Source organism: Heptranchias perlo, chromosome 12 (genome assembly GCF_035084215.1).
Source record: "Heptranchias perlo isolate sHepPer1 chromosome 12, sHepPer1.hap1, whole genome shotgun sequence".
Lineage (NCBI taxonomy): Eukaryota > Metazoa > Chordata > Chondrichthyes > Hexanchiformes > Hexanchidae > Heptranchias > Heptranchias perlo.
In genome coordinates this window covers 59,849,153-59,869,975 of record NC_090336.1, presented here as the reverse complement: position 1 = coordinate 59,869,975, position 20,823 = coordinate 59,849,153, and the positions used below count along the sequence as shown (strand labels likewise).

The 20,823-nt window shown below is 42.1% G+C and overlaps 2 protein-coding genes across 14 annotated transcripts in view; one reads left to right on the top strand and one right to left on the bottom strand.

Moving 5' to 3' along the window:
* immp1l (inner mitochondrial membrane peptidase subunit 1) overlaps nt 1–20,823 on the bottom strand; it is a 172,437-nt gene that overhangs the window by 35,771 nt on the left and 115,843 nt on the right. For 2 of the 10 annotated variants that reach the window (XM_067994207.1, XM_067994209.1), the window contains exon 8: nt 16,567–16,617. The exons of 7 other annotated variants lie outside the window; for them this stretch is intronic. In XM_067994207.1, the coding sequence (XP_067850308.1) occupies nt 16,582–16,617 (36 nt within the window). In that variant the 3' untranslated portion in view covers nt 16,567–16,581. Of the gene's footprint in view, nt 1–6,378; nt 6,502–16,566; nt 16,618–20,823 lie in introns of those variants that run through there. One more of the 10 variants, XM_067994208.1, reaches the window with a different exon arrangement.
* The window catches only part of dnajc24 (DnaJ (Hsp40) homolog, subfamily C, member 24), a 59,007-nt gene that overhangs the window by 36,641 nt on the left and 1,543 nt on the right, over nt 1–20,823 (top strand). For 3 of the 4 annotated variants that reach the window (XM_067994198.1, XM_067994194.1, XM_067994196.1), the window contains 2 exons: nt 1,309–1,359; nt 17,357–17,425. In XM_067994198.1, coding sequence (XP_067850299.1) covers nt 1,309–1,359; nt 17,357–17,425 — 120 coding nt within the window. The remainder of the gene's footprint in view (nt 1–1,308; nt 1,360–17,356; nt 17,426–20,823) is intronic. The other variant, XM_067994195.1, reaches the window with a different exon arrangement.

Sequence of the window (20,823 nt, the reverse complement as noted above, 5' to 3'; positions counted from 1 at the left end):
AGGTAGTTCTAGAGCTTAGGGCCTAGGTCGCTGAAGGCACTGCTGCCAACGGTGGAGCAATTTTTAAAAAAAAATCTGGAATGCACAAGAGGCCAGAATTGGAGGAACACAGAGATCTCGGAGCGTTGTAGGGCTGGAGGAGGTCACAGAGGTAGGGAGGGGCGAGGTCTTGGAGAGATTTTAAACATGCATTTATATAGTACCTCAGGGTGTCCCAAAGTGCTTCACAGCCAATTTAATATTTTTGAAGAATTATCACTGTTGTAATGTGGTTAAATTTGTGCACAGCAAGGTCCCACAAACAACAATAGATAATGACCAGATGGTCTGTTTTAGTGGTGTTGGTTGAAGAATAAATGTTGGCCTGGACACTGGGGAGATCTCCCCTGTTCTTCTTCAAAATAGTGCCACAGGATCTTTTACGTCTACCTGAGAGGGCAGGTGGGGCCTCGGTTTAACATCTCATGTGAAAGATGGCGCCTCCGACAGTGTAGCACAGAAATGTCAGTCTAGATTTTGTGTCTGGAGAGGGGTCTGAGCCCACAACCTTATATTTGATCATGTGTAGTCAGATTATTGTAACCTGTGACTTTGTGAAATTAAAATCAAAGACTAAGATTTTCAGGCCCTTGTAACGTCAGAATTGTAGTGTCTAATTTTCTTGTATGTGTCGTTTAAAATGTGTATTTTGGAGTTTTTTAAAATTTTTAAGCAAAGAACACTGTTAAATTACTAAAGTCTTCAAGGCTGCATTGAGACTAATGCCTGTGCAAAATGGTTTTGCTTCGCACTGATGCTGTGTTGCAGCATACATCTGGAAGCAGGGTCAGACCTGATTGCAGAGTGAACCTGAGTGAGACTCCTTTAGCATCAGTGCAAATTGAAAGCACTTTGCAGTTATTATATATCTGCCCCACAGGTGTAACGTGTGCATTCAAACCAAAAATTATAGAATTGAAATATTTTACAGGTTTTTAATTGTTATTTCAATGTGGCTTTTATCTTTGGTGTAGTGATAAATAGAATCAGTTAGGCATCTGTTTGCTGACCAGAAAATTGTCCATAAATATGCTATTATCTTGTGGAAACTGCATTCCCTGCAGTTAAAAACAGTTTCAGTACTTCTCTGACTCCTGGATAAATGTGACGAGGATCTTCTTGGAAAGATACTTTTTGAACCATCACATCACAATGGGGCAGTCACAAGTAGGTCAGCCTTGCAAAGATTATAGCTAATTAATGGTTACTTTATAAAAGTAGAATCAGCATTCACATTTGCGTGACAATTACACTTTTTTCTCTCTCCAGTGTATTCGGGCATTCCAGTGATGCGAGCAGCTTCATTTCACATCAGGGCCAGTTAAGTAGTTAAATATTTTTTTAAATAACCATTTCGGGAATAGTCCTGGTTTTCCTCATACCACGAGATTTTTAAATGTCTTAAGAGTTTCAGAAATATGCACATATGGCTTTAGAGGTGACCTGATAGAGGTCTTTAAAATTATGAAGGGGTTCGATCGGATAGACGGAGTAAAGCATATGTATCGCATCTTCAAGGAGCAAATTGAAGTCCCAGTGGATATCTGTCAGTTAATGTGCAGAGAGCGGCAATCCTGCATTGATTGGTTGTGCGGGTAGAATCTGTTGCTATCAAACTGACAACTCTCACTAGGTAGCAAACTAAGAGACCATGGCATATTGTATGTCTGGTAGGTTGTTTGTGCCTCCTGCCGCCTGACCCAGGGTGAGATGGGTAAAAATGCATTAATGTGGGTTAGCACCTCCTGCAAAAAGCTTTGTATTGAAGTGGCACGACATCTTGGGGTCAAAATGCTCATTTAATTTTCCAGACAAGTTGTGTTTGCTGTAAACAGAAAGTTAAGGGTTTGCAGTTTATTAAAATATATCTGAATTTTTTTAAATTGTAGACATCCATTTGTGTGTTTATTAAGTAAATACCCTGAATTTTTACGAGCCCTAAACTATTGTTTTTGCAATTAGGAAGTAAAAAGGGTCTTAATGAAGGTGGCCAGGTCACTGGAGCTTAGGAGAACGGAGTTCGAATCCCAGCCTGGACTGCCATTTGCACCTGGGCAGCTTGGTCTCAACTCGGTCCTCCAGGGCAGAAAGTAATAGTGCCACGGAGTGTGGAATCGTCTGGCACTGCTCAGCCATGACCCTCACCCCACCCCTGGCAAGTCCATTCTAGTCAATGTTGTCCTTCACAGATCCTTGGTGCAGAGCATTCTACCCAGCCCAGCTGTGTAGAAAAGCAAGGAAGTGAAGGAGCTAATCTAGGGTTTTAGTAAGAAGAGAAATTACAAAATTGATGCAAATTTTCTATGCAAAGCAGTGAATGATTCAGTTTCAACCAGAGTGAGAGTCGTATACCTCTGCTTCAGTGTTGAAGTCACCATACAATGATATCCAGTTAATTTCCAGGTTACATGCCAAGTCTCCTTGTGGCTCATGCTTGTTAGTGGGATCAATCATCATTACAGCCTCCATTTTTTTTGAGAACATTCTGTTTTTAAGACCATAAATGTTTTGTTAAATTAAAGGAGCTTTGTGCTTGGTTTATGTCATTAATACCTCAATCGTCCAAACTATCTCTATCTGGTGTAATAATGCATGTCAATGCCGTATCATTCAGTTGGAAGTAAAAAAAAAAATCAAATGCTTATCATATTGAGCATGTGTATCATTGTGTAAGATGCTGTCTTTGTTGAGTTAAATATATATTTGAGTTAATCTCCTGTATTCAACAAACTGATACTGTCATTTTGAACCTTGCCACCCCATCCAACTTTAAAGTGGCAGAAAGCAAGGACAGGGTTAATAGATGATGTGCAGCACCAGATTGTCATGGCTACACTGCTACCTCCCAAGGTCCTTTGGGACTGTGCTTGTAAAGCCTGTTGATTGGCTGGAAGCTTTCACTGTCAGTCTCTCCCCTAGTGGCCCTTTGCTTAGGATTAATCTAAAGGGAAATAATTTGCTTCCATCAACAGCCTTGGTGCTTGTGACAGATCAAACACATCTCCCTCAGCAACTTTGATCTGTGCTTGTTCCTTACTCCACTAACATCTGGGTGCAATTTGTCAGGTAGAGTAGATGAATGCTAGTCAAAGGAGTTAATTAATGGAGTGTGTGCTGTTTGTAAGCATTGTGAAAGAGGAGGTGCAGTTTGGAAATGAACCACCCACACCTTCAGATATATTCACAATAAGAGCGCATTTCAATTAAAGGAAGAACATCATTTGCAGAGTTTAAAACTGCTATTGCCTCCTTAATGTTTAATTATATTACATAAGATACAAAGATAATGCAAAAGGCTGTAATTTAGGATGTTTTGTAGTTCGCTGTTGTGAACTAAGAGCAGAGGAAATAAATGTAAAATTAAACTTCCTCTGTCTATTTTATCAGTGTTTTTATATATGGTATATATTGTATTATATTAAAGGCACTAGATTCTGGCAACCAGCTGCCAAATAAATACTGCATTGATGACATGACAAGGGATTAATACTCTTGTCTGAATGTCATTGCGCATTAAGGACATGATGTGCAGGATCAGCCATCACTTATACTGCTGAGAGAGGGGAAATATCCCCACAGTCCATGATAACTTTATAGCACAACAGATTGTCAGGTAGTGAGTTATGAGCCTGTGATCCAATCAAGGGGATAATTTGACATTTATAAACTGCTTGCCTTTTACTTCTATTGTTTATAATGTCATCTGAACTCCCTGCTTAAATTAGTCTTGTAACTCGCCCCCAACTGTCCATTCATATCATAGGAACAAGGAGCCATTCAGCCCCTTGAGCCTGTTCCACCATTCAATTAGATCATGGCTGATCTGTATCTTAACTCCATCTAACAAACCTTGGTTCCATAACCCTTGCCTAACCCTTGCCTAACAAAAAAATCTATCAATCTCAATTTTGAAATTTTCAATTGACCCCCAGCCTCAACAGCTTTTTGGGGGAGAGAGTTCCAGATTTCCATTACACTTTGTGTGAAGAAGTGCTTCCTGACATCACCCCTGAATGGCCTAGCTCTAATTTTAAGGTTATGCCCCCTTGTTCTGGACTCCCCCACCAGAGGAAATAATTTTTCTCGTATCTACCCTATCAAATCCTTTAATCATCTTAAACACCTCAATTGGATATCACATGATTGCTGCCATATGTTAAAATCATTGGATAGTACAAACTAATTCAGTGGCACCATTCTTGAAAATTCTTGCTTTTGTTTCTATTTAACATGTATATAGTTGTGGTATTCAGTAATATTTGCTAAAATGTTAATGATTAAGATATTACATCCTACAGTGATTGATCAGAAGCTGATATTCCTGGAATGGGGAGGAAGGCAGAAAAGGAGATTGCACCCCCCGTCCCCCCTCCCCCGCCCGGGGCAACAATTTGGGATTGGACATGGTTTCATAAGAGCATAAGAAATAGAAGCAGGAATAGGCCATATGGCCCCTCGAACTTGCTCCACCATTCAATAAGATCATGGCTGATCTTTGACCTCAACTCCACTTTCCTTCCTGATCCCCACGTCCTTTGATTCCCTTGGTGTCCAAAAATCTATCGATCTCAGTCTTAAATATGCTCAACGATGAGCATCCACAGCCCTCTGGGATAGAGAATTCCAAAGATTCACAACCCCGAGTGAAGAAATTTTTCCTTATCTCGGTCCTAAATAGGCAACCCCTTATCTTGAGACTGACCATTAGTTCTAGACTCTCCAGCCAGGGGAAACAGCATCTATCCTGTTTCGCCAGGCTTCCCCCCCATTTTAGGGTACCCTAAATTCCAGCCGGAGGGGAGGCGGTGTGTCTGGGAAGTTCCTGAGCTACTCTGGGAATTCCTCCACTTGTACCCCCACTAGCTGGTGAAACCTCTGTTCAGCATCCAGTAAACACCTCAACAGTCAACAAGACAAAGATAATCCCAGAAGGGGATCAATTAATCTTTTTAAATCGAGACCCTAAGCTCCTTTTTAGCAGCTGAAGAAAGAATGTGCCTCTTTTACCTTTTGGACCAGGAAGTCCCTCCGGTGAGGAGGTAGGGCCACCCTACCACAGTGGCTATGGCAAAACGGAAGTGCCTCTGATACGCCTTGGTCACCTGAAATATGATGACCTCAATATAGGAAAGGGTCGTGGGCCGACAAGAGTTCCACTCCACCGCACTACTGCTGGCAGAGCAAGGCTTCCAGTATTTCAGCACCCCGTCGCTCACTGTGCCACTCAGACTAATAGTGAAAGGAAGAATAAATTATGGCCGTAATAAACTGTATGGCCTACTCCTGCTCCTATTTCCTATGTTCTTATGTTCTATTAGCTATACAGCAGGGCATGCCAGTAGTTTGCGATTGTGTTACCGTTAACTTTTTAGTGATGGAAACAAATTCTGATCTGCCCTGCCCTATTTTATGTGCAGTGTATAGCATACTAGAGATGGTATGTAACCACTTAATTCTACACTGCCTTTATTGAATGTGCAATGCACATACGGAGTGTTTCTTGCCAGAGGAACGATGCAACCAATTCACATTCATGGCTCAATCATTCTGCATTTAATTGCAGATCAGAACGGTGGGTGTGTGGCTGGTCTAAGGAAGCAGTGGATTTTTAACACTTGCTCAATGCATTGCACCTCTACTTATAGGAAACTGGTTGAGCAGGCATTTTGAACACGTTATTCAACAAATACGCTTTTGTGGGCTGGTGCTAGCAACAGAAAATAGAGTTTCACGGGTAGATTTTCTGACTTGCCCATGGTGATACCTGGCTTGCCAACTTGTGCCCATGATCCATACTTGTGATGGGCCAGTTAACTCAAAAAATATATCCTTGATTTGGGTTGGCAGATGACTTTTGATATCTACAGGTTCTGCAGGCTTGTAATCATCAGTCATTACCCCTGCCCACATTGTTTGTGCAGTATGGAACAGAATGTATTCTATAGGCAGAGGCAAATTCAAGGAAAAATCCAGAATTCACAAACAGCACAAGCTCAAGAGAATTATGAGAGTCTTTTGCAAGGCAGTCCTAATCACTGATGATTCAACCCTTGAGCACATAACATGGTAAAACCTTAAATAAATTCTATAAACACCGTTACCAATAGTTAATGTGTTGCGCACCAACGAGTGTTGCACTGAATTTTCAGACAGGTGGAACTACCAACCTTGGAATAATCAGCGAATACTTGATGGACAACTACCATTTTTATTGCGTAAGTGAGACACAGCTGACAGATTTAGAGCCGGGAAATTCCTCTGAGCTGCTCCCGCTCCGCCAGAGGTGCAGTGGAAACCCCATTTACGTGCGTTAAGTGGGGTTTCCGCCGCACTCCTGATGAAGTTATGGCGGCGGAGCGGAAGCGGCTCCGAGGAATCTCCTGGCCGGATGTTCCGATGAATAATTTATCAATCAATGAGGCAATTGCTCTTTCCAATTCTCCAAGCCCACGAAGGTCAAACCTGGAGAAACCAGTAAATAAATGTAAGCACAAATGAGACAGAGTTGTCTGGGTTTTGTAGGCTGTTCTACGATGCGATGGTCAAATAGTTGGTGAAGTAAATGTAGCTTTATTCAACAGTTTATTCAAAGATAGTTCATTGTAGAATGGTCTGTTTATAACGCCTACCCGACACTGTGATACTTGGAGGGTGATTTTAAACCCCAAGAACGGGTGGGTTGGGGGCGGGTGGGAGTTGAAAATAGTTGTTTTTTGGGTCGCGACTGCAACCCAGCTTTATTTCCGGGTTTAACGTTGGCGTGGAAATCTACAGGCTTTGCATTGGGAATGCAAAGTCCGACAATTTTGCGGTTGTGATCCAAAAAAACAATTATTTTCAACTCCCACCCGCCCCCAACCCACCCATTCTTGGGGTTTAAAATCACCCCTTTGGTATCAAACTTCACATCACCTCAGTTTGAGTCACTGTGTAAACTGATGGATATATGCAGATTGTTTTTGTTGGTAGTTGTTTCTTGGCACTCCACCAAGCTCCTCCTAATCCGTTCTGATGAAACATCTTTTCTGTTTTTGTCTCAGATTTCCACCATTTGGCAGTTTTTTTTTTGCTTCTTGTTTGTATGCCACAGTCAAATTTTATTATACAAGAATTTAAAAAAATGTGATAGACTGTCATACAGAAAGAAAAATAGGCAGGAGTATGCTTCAGAACAGTGATGCACCTAATAATTTTATGACTGTAATCCGAATTGCTTAGCTGTGTGTTCACGGTGTCATTCAGATACATTACCGCCTTGTAGAATTGTGGTGCATTAGTAAACCAATACTGCTGCAAAAAAAGATTTTGAGCAATGTCAAGATCGGTTGAGGTGAGGCTCCTATGAAGTTGGCCAAAATTCTTGTACAGTTTTGATTGGAAAAAGCTCTGTTCACATATTATAAGATACAACATGGAATCTTACAGCACGAGAGGTGGCCATTCGGCCTACCGTGTCTTTGCCGGCTCTTTGAAAGAGCTATCGCAATTAGTCCCACTCCCCTGCTCTTTTCCCATAGCCCTGCAATTTTTTTCCATTTCAAGTATATATTCAATTCCCTTTTGAAAGTTTCTATTGAATCTGCTTCCACCATCCTTTCAGGCAGCGCATTCCAGATCATAAGAACTCGCTGCATCAAAAAAATTCTCCTTCTCTCCCTCCTGGTCCTTTTACCAATGATCTTAAATTTGTGTCCTCTGGTTATCGACCCTCTTGCCAGTGGAAGCCATTCCTCCACGTTAATTGAATCATCTCCTATATTAATTGTAATGTTTAGCAGATTTTGAACATGACCGTAAATGGAGTTTTTAAAAAAATTCTCTGGTCATCAGTTTTTTTTTCCCATTAATTTCCTAGTCACCTTTAAACTAGGGAAGGAAGCTTGACTTTCAAGTCCTAATGCTATGATTTTGGCAGCATTGCATACTGAACCTCCGGCTGCCATCACTTGTGTGTCAGTAGAGATTAATGATAACAAGTCATCGTCATACTTCTGTCTCTGGATTTTCCTTCAGGCCTTTTGACCAGAGGTACAGTAGTACCATGCTATATCTCTTCAAAGACTGTCGTATCTGAAATTGGATGTATACCAGCAGATAAAAGCGTTCTCTAGTGTTTTAAAAATAAAAATCTTTATATATAGTTATATTTTCTGTTTATCTCATGAGGGACGAATCCACAATCAGGTGCTCCCAGTGGGGAGCTTTGCTCTCAGGAAGCACACCTTGGGGAAATTGCAGGTGTGCAGCTAGCGACTTTCTGTCCCATTAATTTCGGCGGACAGAAAATCTTGGGCTTTGCGCCTGTAATTTCTTGCAGTAAGTTTCTTGCAAGTGCCTCTGCTTGATAGGTGGGCTGTGTCACGGGATCACCCAGATGGCCTCTTCATGCCACACTGAAGAAGATAGGAACAGGAGTAGGCCATTCAGCCCCTCGAGCCTATTCCGCCATTCAATTAGATCATGGCTGATCTGTATCTTAACTCCATTTGCCTGCCTTGGTTCCGTAACCCTTAATACCCTTGCCTAGCAAAAATTTATCAATCTCCGTTTTGAAATTTTCAGTTGACCCCCAGCCTCAACAGCTTTTTGGGGGGAGAGAGTTCCAGATTTCCACTACCCTTTGTGTGAAGAAGTGTTTCCTGACATCATTTGGGCTCTTTGCAATTGGTTGCTTTGAGATCCAGAAGAGCAATTCGCACTCCTCCTTCCCCTCTTCCTGTGTGGAAAATGTCTGGTCTGTACTTCTGCACAGGAAGGGAGGGAAAGAAGGCCACTGTCTGGCCTGTACTTGCCGCTGAGTCACAGCACGGCTAAGATCGGGCACTCACCAGATGGGGATCTAACACACGATCTTGTTACTCCACGATATAGTGCATTGGGATGATGATGTTGTGAGCCACAGTGCCCCATCTGTAATCCAGTACATTTTAATTCTTGCCACCAAGGTGATTGTCAGGTGCCCTCGTTTCACTTATTTCCAGCTACTGCCTTTGCTTGCGTGGTAGGCTGGCCTCTTCCATATTGTTGTTACCAGTGCCATTGTTTTGTGCTTAGTAGAAAGGGTCGAGTTGTCCAGCCTCCAAATCCATAAGAGAATGCAGCCCTGTCATTTCACAGCGTGCACCACATCCATGGCAGTGACCGTTTTGCGCTTGGCTTGCTCAGTGTAGGTGACATTCTCCAGAAACCTTCGGCCCGCCCCCCCCCCACCCCGGCACTTCTCCTCGTAGATCAGACCCGAGATCTGCTCGACACCGCTACAGCAAGCCAGGCAGCAGATGGCTGGTTTGGTGATGCCCTGGATGTTATCAGACTTGAGACGATTGAGACTGGTCTTCTCCTAATCATGATAATCTCATTTCCCCGCAGTCCTGTTCTCGGATGCGGTCTTTCAACCATACAGTATGGAATATTTGTCCAAAGACAAAAACCGGGCTGTAACCATCCCCTTCCCTTCAGGGAAGTGGCAGTAGGGATTATGGATGCTTTGGTAATAATTTTTCAAAATTCTCTGGACTTGGCAAAGGTCCCGGCAGATTGGAAAACTGCTAATGTAACACCCTTATTTAAAAAGGGTAGTAGGCAGAAGGCTGGAAATTATAGACCAGTTAGCCTAACATCTGTGGTGGGTAAAACTTTGGAGTCTATTATTAAGGAGACAGTAGCAGAACATTTGGATAAACATAATTTAATAGGACAAAGTCAGCATAGCTTTACGAAGGGGAAGTCATGTCTGACAAATTTGCTTGAGTTCTTTGAGCACATAACGTACAGGGTGGATAAAGGGGAACCAGTGGACGTAGTGTATTTAGACTTCCGGAAGGCATTCGACAAGGTGCCACATTAAAGATTATTGCTCAAGATAAAGAATCACTGGATTGGGGTTAATATTCTGGCATAGGTGGAGGATTGGTTATCTAACAGGAAGCAGAGAGTTGGGATAAATGGTTCAGTCTCGGACTGGCAACCAGTAGCCAGTGGTGTTCCGCAGGGGTTGGTGCTGGGTCCCCAACTCTTTACAATCTATATTAACGATTTGGAGGAGGGGACCGAGTGTAACATATCAAAGTTTGCAGATGATACAAAGATGGGAGGGAAAGTAGAGAGTGAGGAGGACATAAAATACCTACAAGGGGATATAGACAGGCTGGGTGAGTGGGCAGAGATTTGGCAGATGCAATATAATATTGGAAAATGTGAGGTTATGCACTTTGGCAGGAAAAATCAGAGAGCAAGTTATTATCTTAATGGCGAGAAACTGGAAAGTACTGCAGTACAAAGGGATCTGGGGGTCCTGGTGCAAGAAAATCAAAACGTTAGTATGCAGGTGCAGCAGGTGATCAAGAAGGCCAACGGAATGTTGGCTTTTATTGCTCGGGGGATAGAATATAAAAACAGGGAGGTATTGCTGCAGTTATATAAGGTATTGGTGAGACCGCACCTGGAATACTGCATACGGTTTTGGTGTCCATACTTAAGAAAAGACATACTTGCTCTCGAGGCAGTACAAAGAAGGTTCACTCGGTTAATCCCGGGGATGAGGGAGTGGACATATGAGGAAAGGTTGAGTAGATTGGAACTCTACTCATTGGAGTTCAGAAGAGTGAGAGGCGATCTTATTGAAACATATAAGATTGTGAAGGGGCTTGATCAGGTGGATGCGGTAAGGATGTTCCCAATGATGGGTGAAACTAGAACTAGGGGGCATAATCTTAGAATAAGGGGCTGCTCTTTCAAAACTGAGATGAGGAGAAACTTCTTCACTCAGAGGGTAGTAGGTCTGTGGAATTTGCTGCCCCAGGAAGCTGTGGAAGCTACATCACTAAATAAATTTAAAACAGAAATAGACAGTTTCCTAGAAGTAAAGGGAATTGGGGGTTACGGGGAGCGGGCAGGAAATTGGACATGAATTTAGATTTGAGGTTAGGATCAGATCAGCCATGATCTTATTGAATGGCGGAGCAGGCTCGAGGGGCCGATTGGCCTACTCCTGCTCCTATTTCTTATGTTCTTATGTTCTCCCTCACAAAAGAAACAAAGTTACTGAACACCGACAGTGGTCAAGAAGAATAAATGCCACCACACCCACATCCTGCTCAAGGGACATTTGTGTAATTTAATATTGACGTTCCACTCATGAAAATTCTGTCTCTGAACATTAATGACTTTTTCCTGTCCGTACAATCTACAGTAGACGTGCTGCATCCGAGCCTGGACCTCTTGGATGCCAGGCTTAACTGAGTAAAGCAAAGTACCTTAACCCCTGCAATTTTATGCTTCCACATTTTGAAATGTAGTTATGCAAATTTTCCACTACATAACTGCTCACAACTCAGTGGCATCTTCATATGAAAATTTCTAGGCAGGTTAGTTGTGGTCAATGTGTGGCCTGTGAAAGAATGCAGGAGCTATGTATTAAAGCGACATTAATTATAGCAAAGTGATATTTTTCGTCCTCTGTTTATTCAAAATTGCATTTTGCTATAATTTAGTAGTCTTGATTTGTGCAACAAAAAAAAGTCAGTAATATAAAGAGAAAACGATTCCGAGTATTTACCTACTTTCATCATGACACCGAGTTACAGCTCAAGTCTGCACGTGGCCGCAAAGAACAGAATGTTCTGTAAATACGCAGCAGGTCAGTCAGCATGTGGAAAGGGAAAGACTGGATATGATGATTCATGTCCGATGAAAGGTGCACACCCAAAGCATCATAACCTGTCCTATACTCTTTGCAGATGCTGACTAATCTCTGTATCTCCAGCATTTTCTGTTCTTATTTCACTTTTCCAGTTTTTCCTTTGTATTTAATTGTATGAGCTGCTTCTGTTGAGGCATTTACTTATAGAGCTAATTATCTTAGCATTCAGAGAATGTAAAGAGTTAACTTTGCTGACAGTTTGCAGGTACTAGACTCAAAATCTAAAGTTGTCTCAGGAAATGTTGCTGTTGATCACTTATTTATTATATAAATACGTAATGTTGTACGAGCAAAAACTGTAGCACTTAGTGCCAACACCAACTGTGTACAGTTAGTTGAACTCACAGTTCTGTTGAATGATCTGTAAAATAGAGTCTGCATTCAACAGGATTAAATGTAAAGGCAACTTGATTATGGAGAAATACCAACACTTTTTATTCTAAGTAATTTCTGAGCAAGCTCTCAAAGAACGTCAAAAGTGCAAATTATTCTTGAGTAAACATCCAGTGTTTATTACAACTGCAGCTTGCATTTATATAGCACCTTAAACGTGGAAAAAAACATCTCGAGGCGCTTCACAGAGGCGTTAGGAAGAACTAGGAAAGAATTATATAGAGCTGCTGGTTTCTGTATTTTCTGATTTTTTTTTTGGTAAGGGGGTCAGTCAGGTATCATTCAATACCATCATTGTGCTTAAGGTTGTCCAAACCAAGCTACTATTGAATTCACACAAGTTGAGTTTTCTGGTTGTCCACGAATGATATTCCCATATGGACTGTCCAAAGTGCATAGGCACAGGTCAGAAACAGGTAAGACTTAGGGACCCTTCGAACCATCACAGAATGAGGCCTTAAAAAAAAAACCACCAAAAAATAAAATACTGCAGATGCTGGAAATCTGCCCTCTTCGGTGGACGTAAAAGATCCTATGGCACTATTTCGAAGAAGAGTGGGGGAGTTCTCCCTGGTGTCCTGGCCAATATTTATCCTTCAACCAATATCATTAAAACAAACTATCTGGTCATTATCTCCTTGCTGTCGGTGGGACCTTGCTGTGCGCAAATTGGCTGCTGCGTTTCCTACATTACAACAGTGACTACACTTCAAAAGTACTTCATTGGTTGTAAAGCGCTTTGGGACGTCCTGAGGTCGTGAAAGGCGCTATATAAATGCAAGTTGTTTCTTTTCATTAGCCATTAGAGAAGTGAAGCAATCAATCAGCTCTGGGATGGATTTGAATCAAGATGCTGTGAAAAGTGAAATGACCATGGTCAGTGTCACCAGACGATAATGTTCGTACTGTGCTATTTATGTCCTGTTTTGGCATCGTTTAGTGGGGAGGACCTGCTACTACAGTCACGTGAAAGACACATTAAAATGTAGAATTGAGAGATTTATAGTAAAATACGCCAGATGTGATTTTGTCTTTCTGAAGATCAGTATCAATACTTTGCAGTAAACGACTATCACTTTGATATTTATATTTGGAGTTGGTGTTATCTGGAGTGAGGATGCCCAGACCGTTCTGTTACCTGATTTCTAGATGTCACTTTAAGCGGCATGCTGGATTTGTGCCTTGGATTTTTAGAGCTTTAGCGATTATATAATTTTATGCATCTCTTGAGGGAGTTGCCTGCTTTTTGAGAGTCTAGCCTCTCAAGTCTCACATCTTAATGCCTTACAGTTCTACAGCGGGAGAGGGACTCCTGAGACTGCACACTCAAAAGAGCAAAGAGCTCACTCAAAAGAGCAAAGAGCTCACTCAGTGAAAGCTATAAAATTTTCATAAATTGCCTGTGTTCCCTTTTACTGCCAACCTCAATTTTATATATAGGAAAAAAAACCTGAAGCTGCCTTACTGAATTGGCATCTGTGTGTTGCTAAGGAACGGAACGCACAGCTAGTGACACTCAAGCTGTGGGCTCTTTTCAGGAGTGTGGATTCGATGCAGATGTTAGTGATTTGAGAATTGTGTCATACACCACAGCAGCAATTTAGAAATATCCTCATTGAAACCATAATGCATTTTAGCCAATACTGAATAATAAAATGTAAAATAGCTGGAAATGGGTACAAGTTGACGAGCATGATTCGGGTGTAACCTTCATCAGAAATAATACTTTTTTTAAAAAAAATAATTTCCAGTATTTTCTGTTTTTATTTGATTTCCAGCCTTCACAGTTTTCTTTTTACCTTCGACTGTTGCAATGGCTGACTCATTGGCCCTAAATTCCACGCAATTTGCAGGCAAGAACTAATCCTACTTTGAATCTCCGGTTGAAGCTAGTTCAGTGGGGCCAGCTGGTGCTAACTGGAATCTTCAGTAGTGAAAGCAAAATTGGAAGTGGTGTAACAGTGGGAAGTATTGCCTGAGATTGGAATTGGAGTGTTGGGGATTGTTTTTTATTTCACAACCGGTGACCCTGACGACATAACCAATGACAACAAAGTGTAGGGATATCACGAAAGTGCTGAGAAGTGTCAGCGACTGTTTTTGTGTCAGTTTTTTAAAAAATTCACTGAGTACTCATCTCCTCAGAGACCGAGTGCTGTCTGACCCAGTCCAGCTGTTGTCATAGAATCACACATCACAGAAGGAGGCCATTCGGCCCATCTTGCCTGTGCCGGCTCTCTGAAAGAGCTATCCAGTTAGCCCCACGCCTCTGCTCTTTCTCCATAACCCTGAATTTTTTTCCTTTTTAAGTATTTATCCAATTCCCTGTTGAAAGCTACTATTGAATCTGCTTCCACCACCTTTTCAGACAGTGCATTCCAGATCATAACAACTCACTACGTAAAAAAAATTCTCCTCATCTCCCCCCTGGCTTTTTTACCAAATATCTTAAATCTGTGTCCTCTGGTTACTGACCCTCCTGCTACTGGATACAGTTTCTCCTTGTTTACTCTTATCAAAACGCCTCAATTTTGAACACCTCTATCAAATCTCTCCTTAACCTTCACTGCTCTAAGGAGAACAACCGCAGCTTCTCCAGTTTCTCCACAAAACTGAAAACCCTCATCCCTGATACCATTATCACCCCATAATCTTGCACCACTTGCGTCTCTACCACTTGCCTTTATGTTGCGTCTTTTTAAAACAATCCCAAAATACTTCATGAAACCAAGCAGAGCGTTTGAGCAGCGAAGGGAGGGGTCAGGGGAGGTGAGCTCAAGGCAGGGCCAAAAAGAGGTAGGTTTTGAGGAGGCTTTTGAAAGTGGGGTGAGAAAGATTAACAATGTGGAGTGGTTTAGGGCGAGTGTTCGACAGTGTGGAGCCAAGGTCACTGAAGGCTGTGCAGCCAAAAGGACGGGGTTGGGAGCTTGATGCAAAGCAGGTCCATGTATAATAAGCAGAAGGCGCACAGCACAGAAGGAGACCAATCGGCCCATTGTGCCTGTGCTGGCTCTTTGAATTAGTCCTACTCCACTGCTTTTTCCCCATAGCGCCGCAAATTTTTTGTTTTCAAGTATTTATCCAATTCCCTTTTGAAAGTTACTATTGAATCTGCTTCAACCACCCTTTCAGGCAGTAAATTCCAGATCATAACAACTCGTCACATAAAAAAATTTCTCCTCATCTTCCCCCCACCCCCCAGGTTCTTTTACCAATTATTCTCCTTAAATATCGCTGCTACTTACTGTTCTTCACAATCTGAACCATACAGCAGCCCAGCCCTTTTTTTTTGTTTTTTCATTAAACCTTGAAGCACTGCTTGTCTCTGCACTGAATGTAGGAACTTCATTTTGATTCACCAGGATGAGGCTTGAAGGGGATTTTTCCCAGTCATTTGAGGAAGACTCCAGAAGAGGAATGTCATTTTGTGCTCGTAATGTAACAAAGTATTGATGGCGCAATGGTGTTTTGATGTGAAATACATCTTTGGAAATGTAATGCAGTTGTATACAGGAAATAATGGATATCAGACAGATCAGAAAGGTGGAATATAACCAAAGGCTTCACATCACAAACCACAGAACCAAACATCACACCAGCAAGTCATCTGAACCCTGATGTTAGCTTATTCCAGGATATCCAATTTGTGACATATTCATTTTCTGGGGGAGTTTAGTCAGTTTTTAGGCCCAATTTTGCACCAACAGCAGTTCTCAGTACAATGATTGTCACTGTGATGGCGATAAATTCTGGTGATCTCTGAAGATTTAACTATTGTGATATCATTGCTGATTTTGTATTAAAACCAATCACATTTTAAAGTGTAATGCAGTTAAACCAACAGCATTGAAGCAGAGTGTTTTTCAGCTGTAGTGTACTCTAGAGTATTCCTCCCTCTCCCTCTCTCTCACTGTCGCTCTTTCTCTGTCTCCACCATTCTGACATCGTTAACCTTTAAGCCAGCCTAATATTAACACATGCAGTAGGAAGTGATCATATCATCGAATTAAACTCTAGGGAGGTTACAACATCAGGAACGTACAAGTTCACACCTATGTATTAATTAACACACAGCTTCCAATCTAAACTCTGTTCCACATTTACAGTTACTAATAAGAACTGGAGTGTTTCTAAGCGCTCACTGTGATTAATATGTACGTACAAAGACTGTTAAAACGTACAATAAAATCTTGTGACTAAATGGTAGTATATATAACGTGTAAATTGTGCAGAGTAGCTAATTTATTTCCAGGATTTTAAATAGGAAATATGTTATAGGATGTCTAATTTTGGAGAAACCAAAATTAAAGTGCGCGTGGCTGTTCCACTTCCACGGAGTTGCAAGTAGGATAGATAACTTTTATAATTGTTTAATTTCTTTTGTAATAAAGGATGACTTGATTAGTTAAAAAGAAAAGATGTCTTCTGCTTACTTTGATATGTCCAGATCATATAGGCAATAGTGACCTCCATTCTGTCAGTCCCTATAAAGAAAAAGAAAGACTTACATTTATATAGCACCTTCCACGTCCTCAGGATTTCTCAGAACGCTTTACAGCCAGTGAAGTACTTCTAAAGTGTAGTCACTGTTGTAATGTAGGAAACGCAGCAGCCAATATGTGTACAGCAAGATCCCACAAACAGCTATGTGATAATGACCAGATAATCTGTTTTAGTGATGTTGGTTGAGGGATAAATATTGGCCAGGACACCAGGAAGAACTTCCCTGCTTTTCATCGAAATAATGCCATGGGATCTTTTACGTCCACCTGAAAGGGCAGACTGTTTGATGTCTCATCCGAAAGATGTCACCTCTGACAGTGTAGTACTCCCTCAGTACTAAGCAGAAGTGTCAGCCTAGATTTTGTGCTTAAGTCTCTAGAGTGGGACGTGAACCCACGACTTTCTGACTCAGAGGCGAGAGTGCTACCCACTGAGCTATGTCTAATGTCATGGGTTACTTTGGAAATAAGAGTCTGACTGCAGATGTGTGGAACAAGCAGCCCTCTCCTTCCTTTAGGCAATCTACATTGAACACACCAGACCAAGTATAAGAGCACAAAGTGCTATTCTGCTTTTAATAAAGAAAAATATTTTGAAATAATAGGAACTGAGGGGAAATGAACCATTGGGAAATGTTGGAATCGGGCTAGCAGTATTTCTGCAAAATTAACCATTACTGACTCTTGATAAAATTAACTGCTCTTTCTTGTTATGTTTCAGAAGTGGCCATGACACAGAAGTGGCCGGTTGATGCTCAAGTCTCTTTAGAAGACATGAATTGGATTGACGGTAAGGATTAGTGCCTGTGTATCTAGAACAATAGCTGAGGGTAGGGAGGTTCTGAAACTATTGGTGTCCATTTGGCTCGGCTGGTAGCACTATCACCCCAAGCTTGAACACGTGACTTAGTCTGACACTTCAGTGCAGTACTGAGGGAGTGCGATATTGTCTGAGGTGCCGTCCTTCAGGTGAGACATGCTGGTGGTTCAGGTGGATCTTTAAGATTCTTTGAAACTTTTCTTAGAGCAGTGAGTTCTCCCAGTTTACCCAGACAATGTTCTTGACTCAACCAGCACCAACAAAAACAGATTAACTGGTCATTCATTTCTCTGCTGTTTATGTGTGTAAATGCCTGCTGCATGGGATGCAATTTGGGAAGTTTCTGAGGGATATTAAAAGGCACTATATAAATGCAAGTTACTCTGGGTATTGGCGCAACACAATATTAATAGAGCAACTGGACTTAACATAAGAACATAAGAAATAGGAGCAGGAGTAGGCCATATGGCCCCTCGAGCCTGCTGCACCATTCAATAAAGTCATGGCTGATCTTCGATCTCAGCTCCACTTGTCTGCTTGATCCCTATATCCCTTGATTCTCTTAGAGTCCAAAAAGATCGATCTCAGTCTTGAATATACTGAACGACTCAGCATCCACAGCCCTCTGAGGTAGGGAACTCCAAATATTCACAACGTTTTGAGTGAAGAAATTCCTCCTCATCTCAGTCCTAAATGTCTGACCCCTTATCCTGAGACTATGACCCCTAGTTCTAGACTCTCCAGCCAGGGGAAACATAGAATCATAGAAAGTTATGGCACAGAAGGAGGCCATTCAGCCCACTGTCTGTGCTGGCCGAAAAAGAACTATCCAGCTTAATCCCACTTGGTCTGTAGCCCTGTAGGTTACGGCACTTCAAGTGCACATCCAAGTAATTTTTAAATGAGTTGAGGGTTTCTGTCTCTACCACCCTTTCAGGCAGTGAGTTCCAGACCCCCACCACCCTCTGGCTGAAAAGATTTCTCCTCAGCTCCCGTCTAATCCTTCTACCAATTACTTTAAATCTATGCCCCCTGGTCACTGACCCCACTGACCTCTCAGCATCTACCCTGTCAAGCCTTCTTAGAATCTTATGTTTCAATGAGATCACCTCTCATTCTTCCAAACTTGATTGTTAAACGTAACCAATGGGGTTGGGGGGGGGGGTTACGAGGTGGTGAAATGGGTTGGACACTAGCTTTTCACCTCTAGGACCTGACTCACATCTAGCCCACGCTGTTGGGGTGAAAGTTTCCTCTGCTGGCTGTAAGGGTTCAGTGCGGAATAAGTTTGGCCAGTCTCACTTCATTTGCCTGCAGCACAAAACTGCCTTTAGTTCAGCACTAATGCCCTTCAGACAAGCCTATGGGTGGTTGGTATGGGAAATGGAAAAATGTCACATTGCTGTCGTAGAGATTGCTCTCCCAAGGCTGGGGTCGAAGCAGCCCCTAGTCTATGTGCGCTTTACCTGACCTGGGAGTGTTTGATGCTGATGTCCGGTGAAAGTATTTAATTCCCTAGCACTGACATCTCTCACCTTGATTAGCACAAAAAAATGAAGGGATAAAATCCAATGGACAACGAATGTGTATTGTGGCATGAGGCCATAAAAAGCAGTCTCATTCCACCAACTAGATTCCGGTGTATGGTGTGGTCCTAACATTTCTCAACGCTGCACCAAAGTTCACAAGAGCAGTACGAGTTTGCTAGTCTTCCAGTTTGTCACTCTCTGTGGGGAAACCACATTAGCGGTGCTCAGTGACTCCATGATACAGCCTGGAACTCATCATCTGACAATTAAGAGGTGGAGAAGGCGCCTCATCTTAGCAGTCTGAGGTTCATTGTGTTAGTACAGGAGTGTGTGACTCCAACAATCACAGCTTGCATTAATATAGGACATTTAATGTACAAAATGTTCCAAGGCACTTTATAAGAGCACAGAGAGAAAAATACAGATAAAAGGAATGAACAATGATCCTTGGTGCAAGTGAGCAAAAGGTTGGGTTTTGGGAAGGTTTTGAAATGTAGAGGGACTTGGGGAGGAAGTTCCAGAAAGAAGGACCAAGGTGGTGAAGGCTCCTCTGCCACCAATGGTGGTATGAAGAGAGATGGAATGCACAAAAGGTCAGTCAGAGGATCGAAGGGTGGGGGAAGGACATCAGGTGGTTACAGATATAGGGTGCGACAAGGCCATGCAGTCTGTTTGGTGCGTGGGTTATCACTTATTTGCCACTGTGCCCTGGAAAGTGAACAACAAAACTGAGCTGCATTGAGCAACATTATTGGCTATACGGTTAGTTTGGAAGGCACAGGGAAGTTTTGGGCCATCAGTATTCCCTTTCAACAGTGGGAATCATAGAAAGTTACAGCACAGAAGGAGGCCATTTGGCCCATCGTATCCGTGCTGACCGAAAAATAGCTATCCAGCTTAATCCCACTTTCCAGCACTTGGTCCGTAGCCCTGTAGGTTACGGCGCTTCAAGTGCACATCCAAGTACTTTTTAATTAAGGGAAGTTCATCTGCGTTGGCTTCTTGGGCTGTCGGTGTTGGGAATGTGCAAAACAGAGAGTAATTTTTGATAATTTTAATTGGCTTAGTGAAAACATTACTAGGTAGTTTACTTTTAAATTGAAATTGTTTAATAGTTCGCCTCATCAGAAGAGAGAATATAACATTAGCAATGATCCCATCTACATCTTTATTATGACATGGCCCCAAAACTGTGGAGACAACATCAACATTAGTGATAGAATATAAGAGCAGGAAGGTTGCGCTAGAACTGTATAAAACACTAGTTAGGCCACAGCTAGAGTAATGCGGACAGTTCTGGTCACCACATTACAGGAAATATGTGATGGCACTAGAGAGGGTACAGAGGAGATTTACGAGGATCTGGCCAGGACTGAAGAATTCTAGCTGTGAGGAAAGATTGGATAGGCTGGGTTGTTTTCTTTGGAACAGAGGAGGCTGAGGGGAGATTTAATTGAGGTGTATAAAATTATGAGGGGCCTAGTTCTCTTAGCAGAGAGGTCAATAACCAGGGGGCACAGATTTAAAGTGATTGGTAGAAGGATTAGAGGGGAGTTGAGAAATTTTTTCACCCAGAGGGTGGTGGGGGTCTGGAACTCAATGCCTGAAAGGGTGGTAGAGGCAGAAACCCTCAATGCATTTAAAGGGTATTTGGATGTGCACTTGAGGTGCCGTAACCTACAGGGCTACAGACCAAGAGCTGGAAAGTGGGATTAGGCTGGATAGCTCTTTTTTGGCTGGCACGGACACGACGGGTCGAATGGCCTACTTCTGTGCCGTAAATTTCTATGATTCTATGATATCACAGCAACTTGATGCAAACCATTGTAACAGCACCCT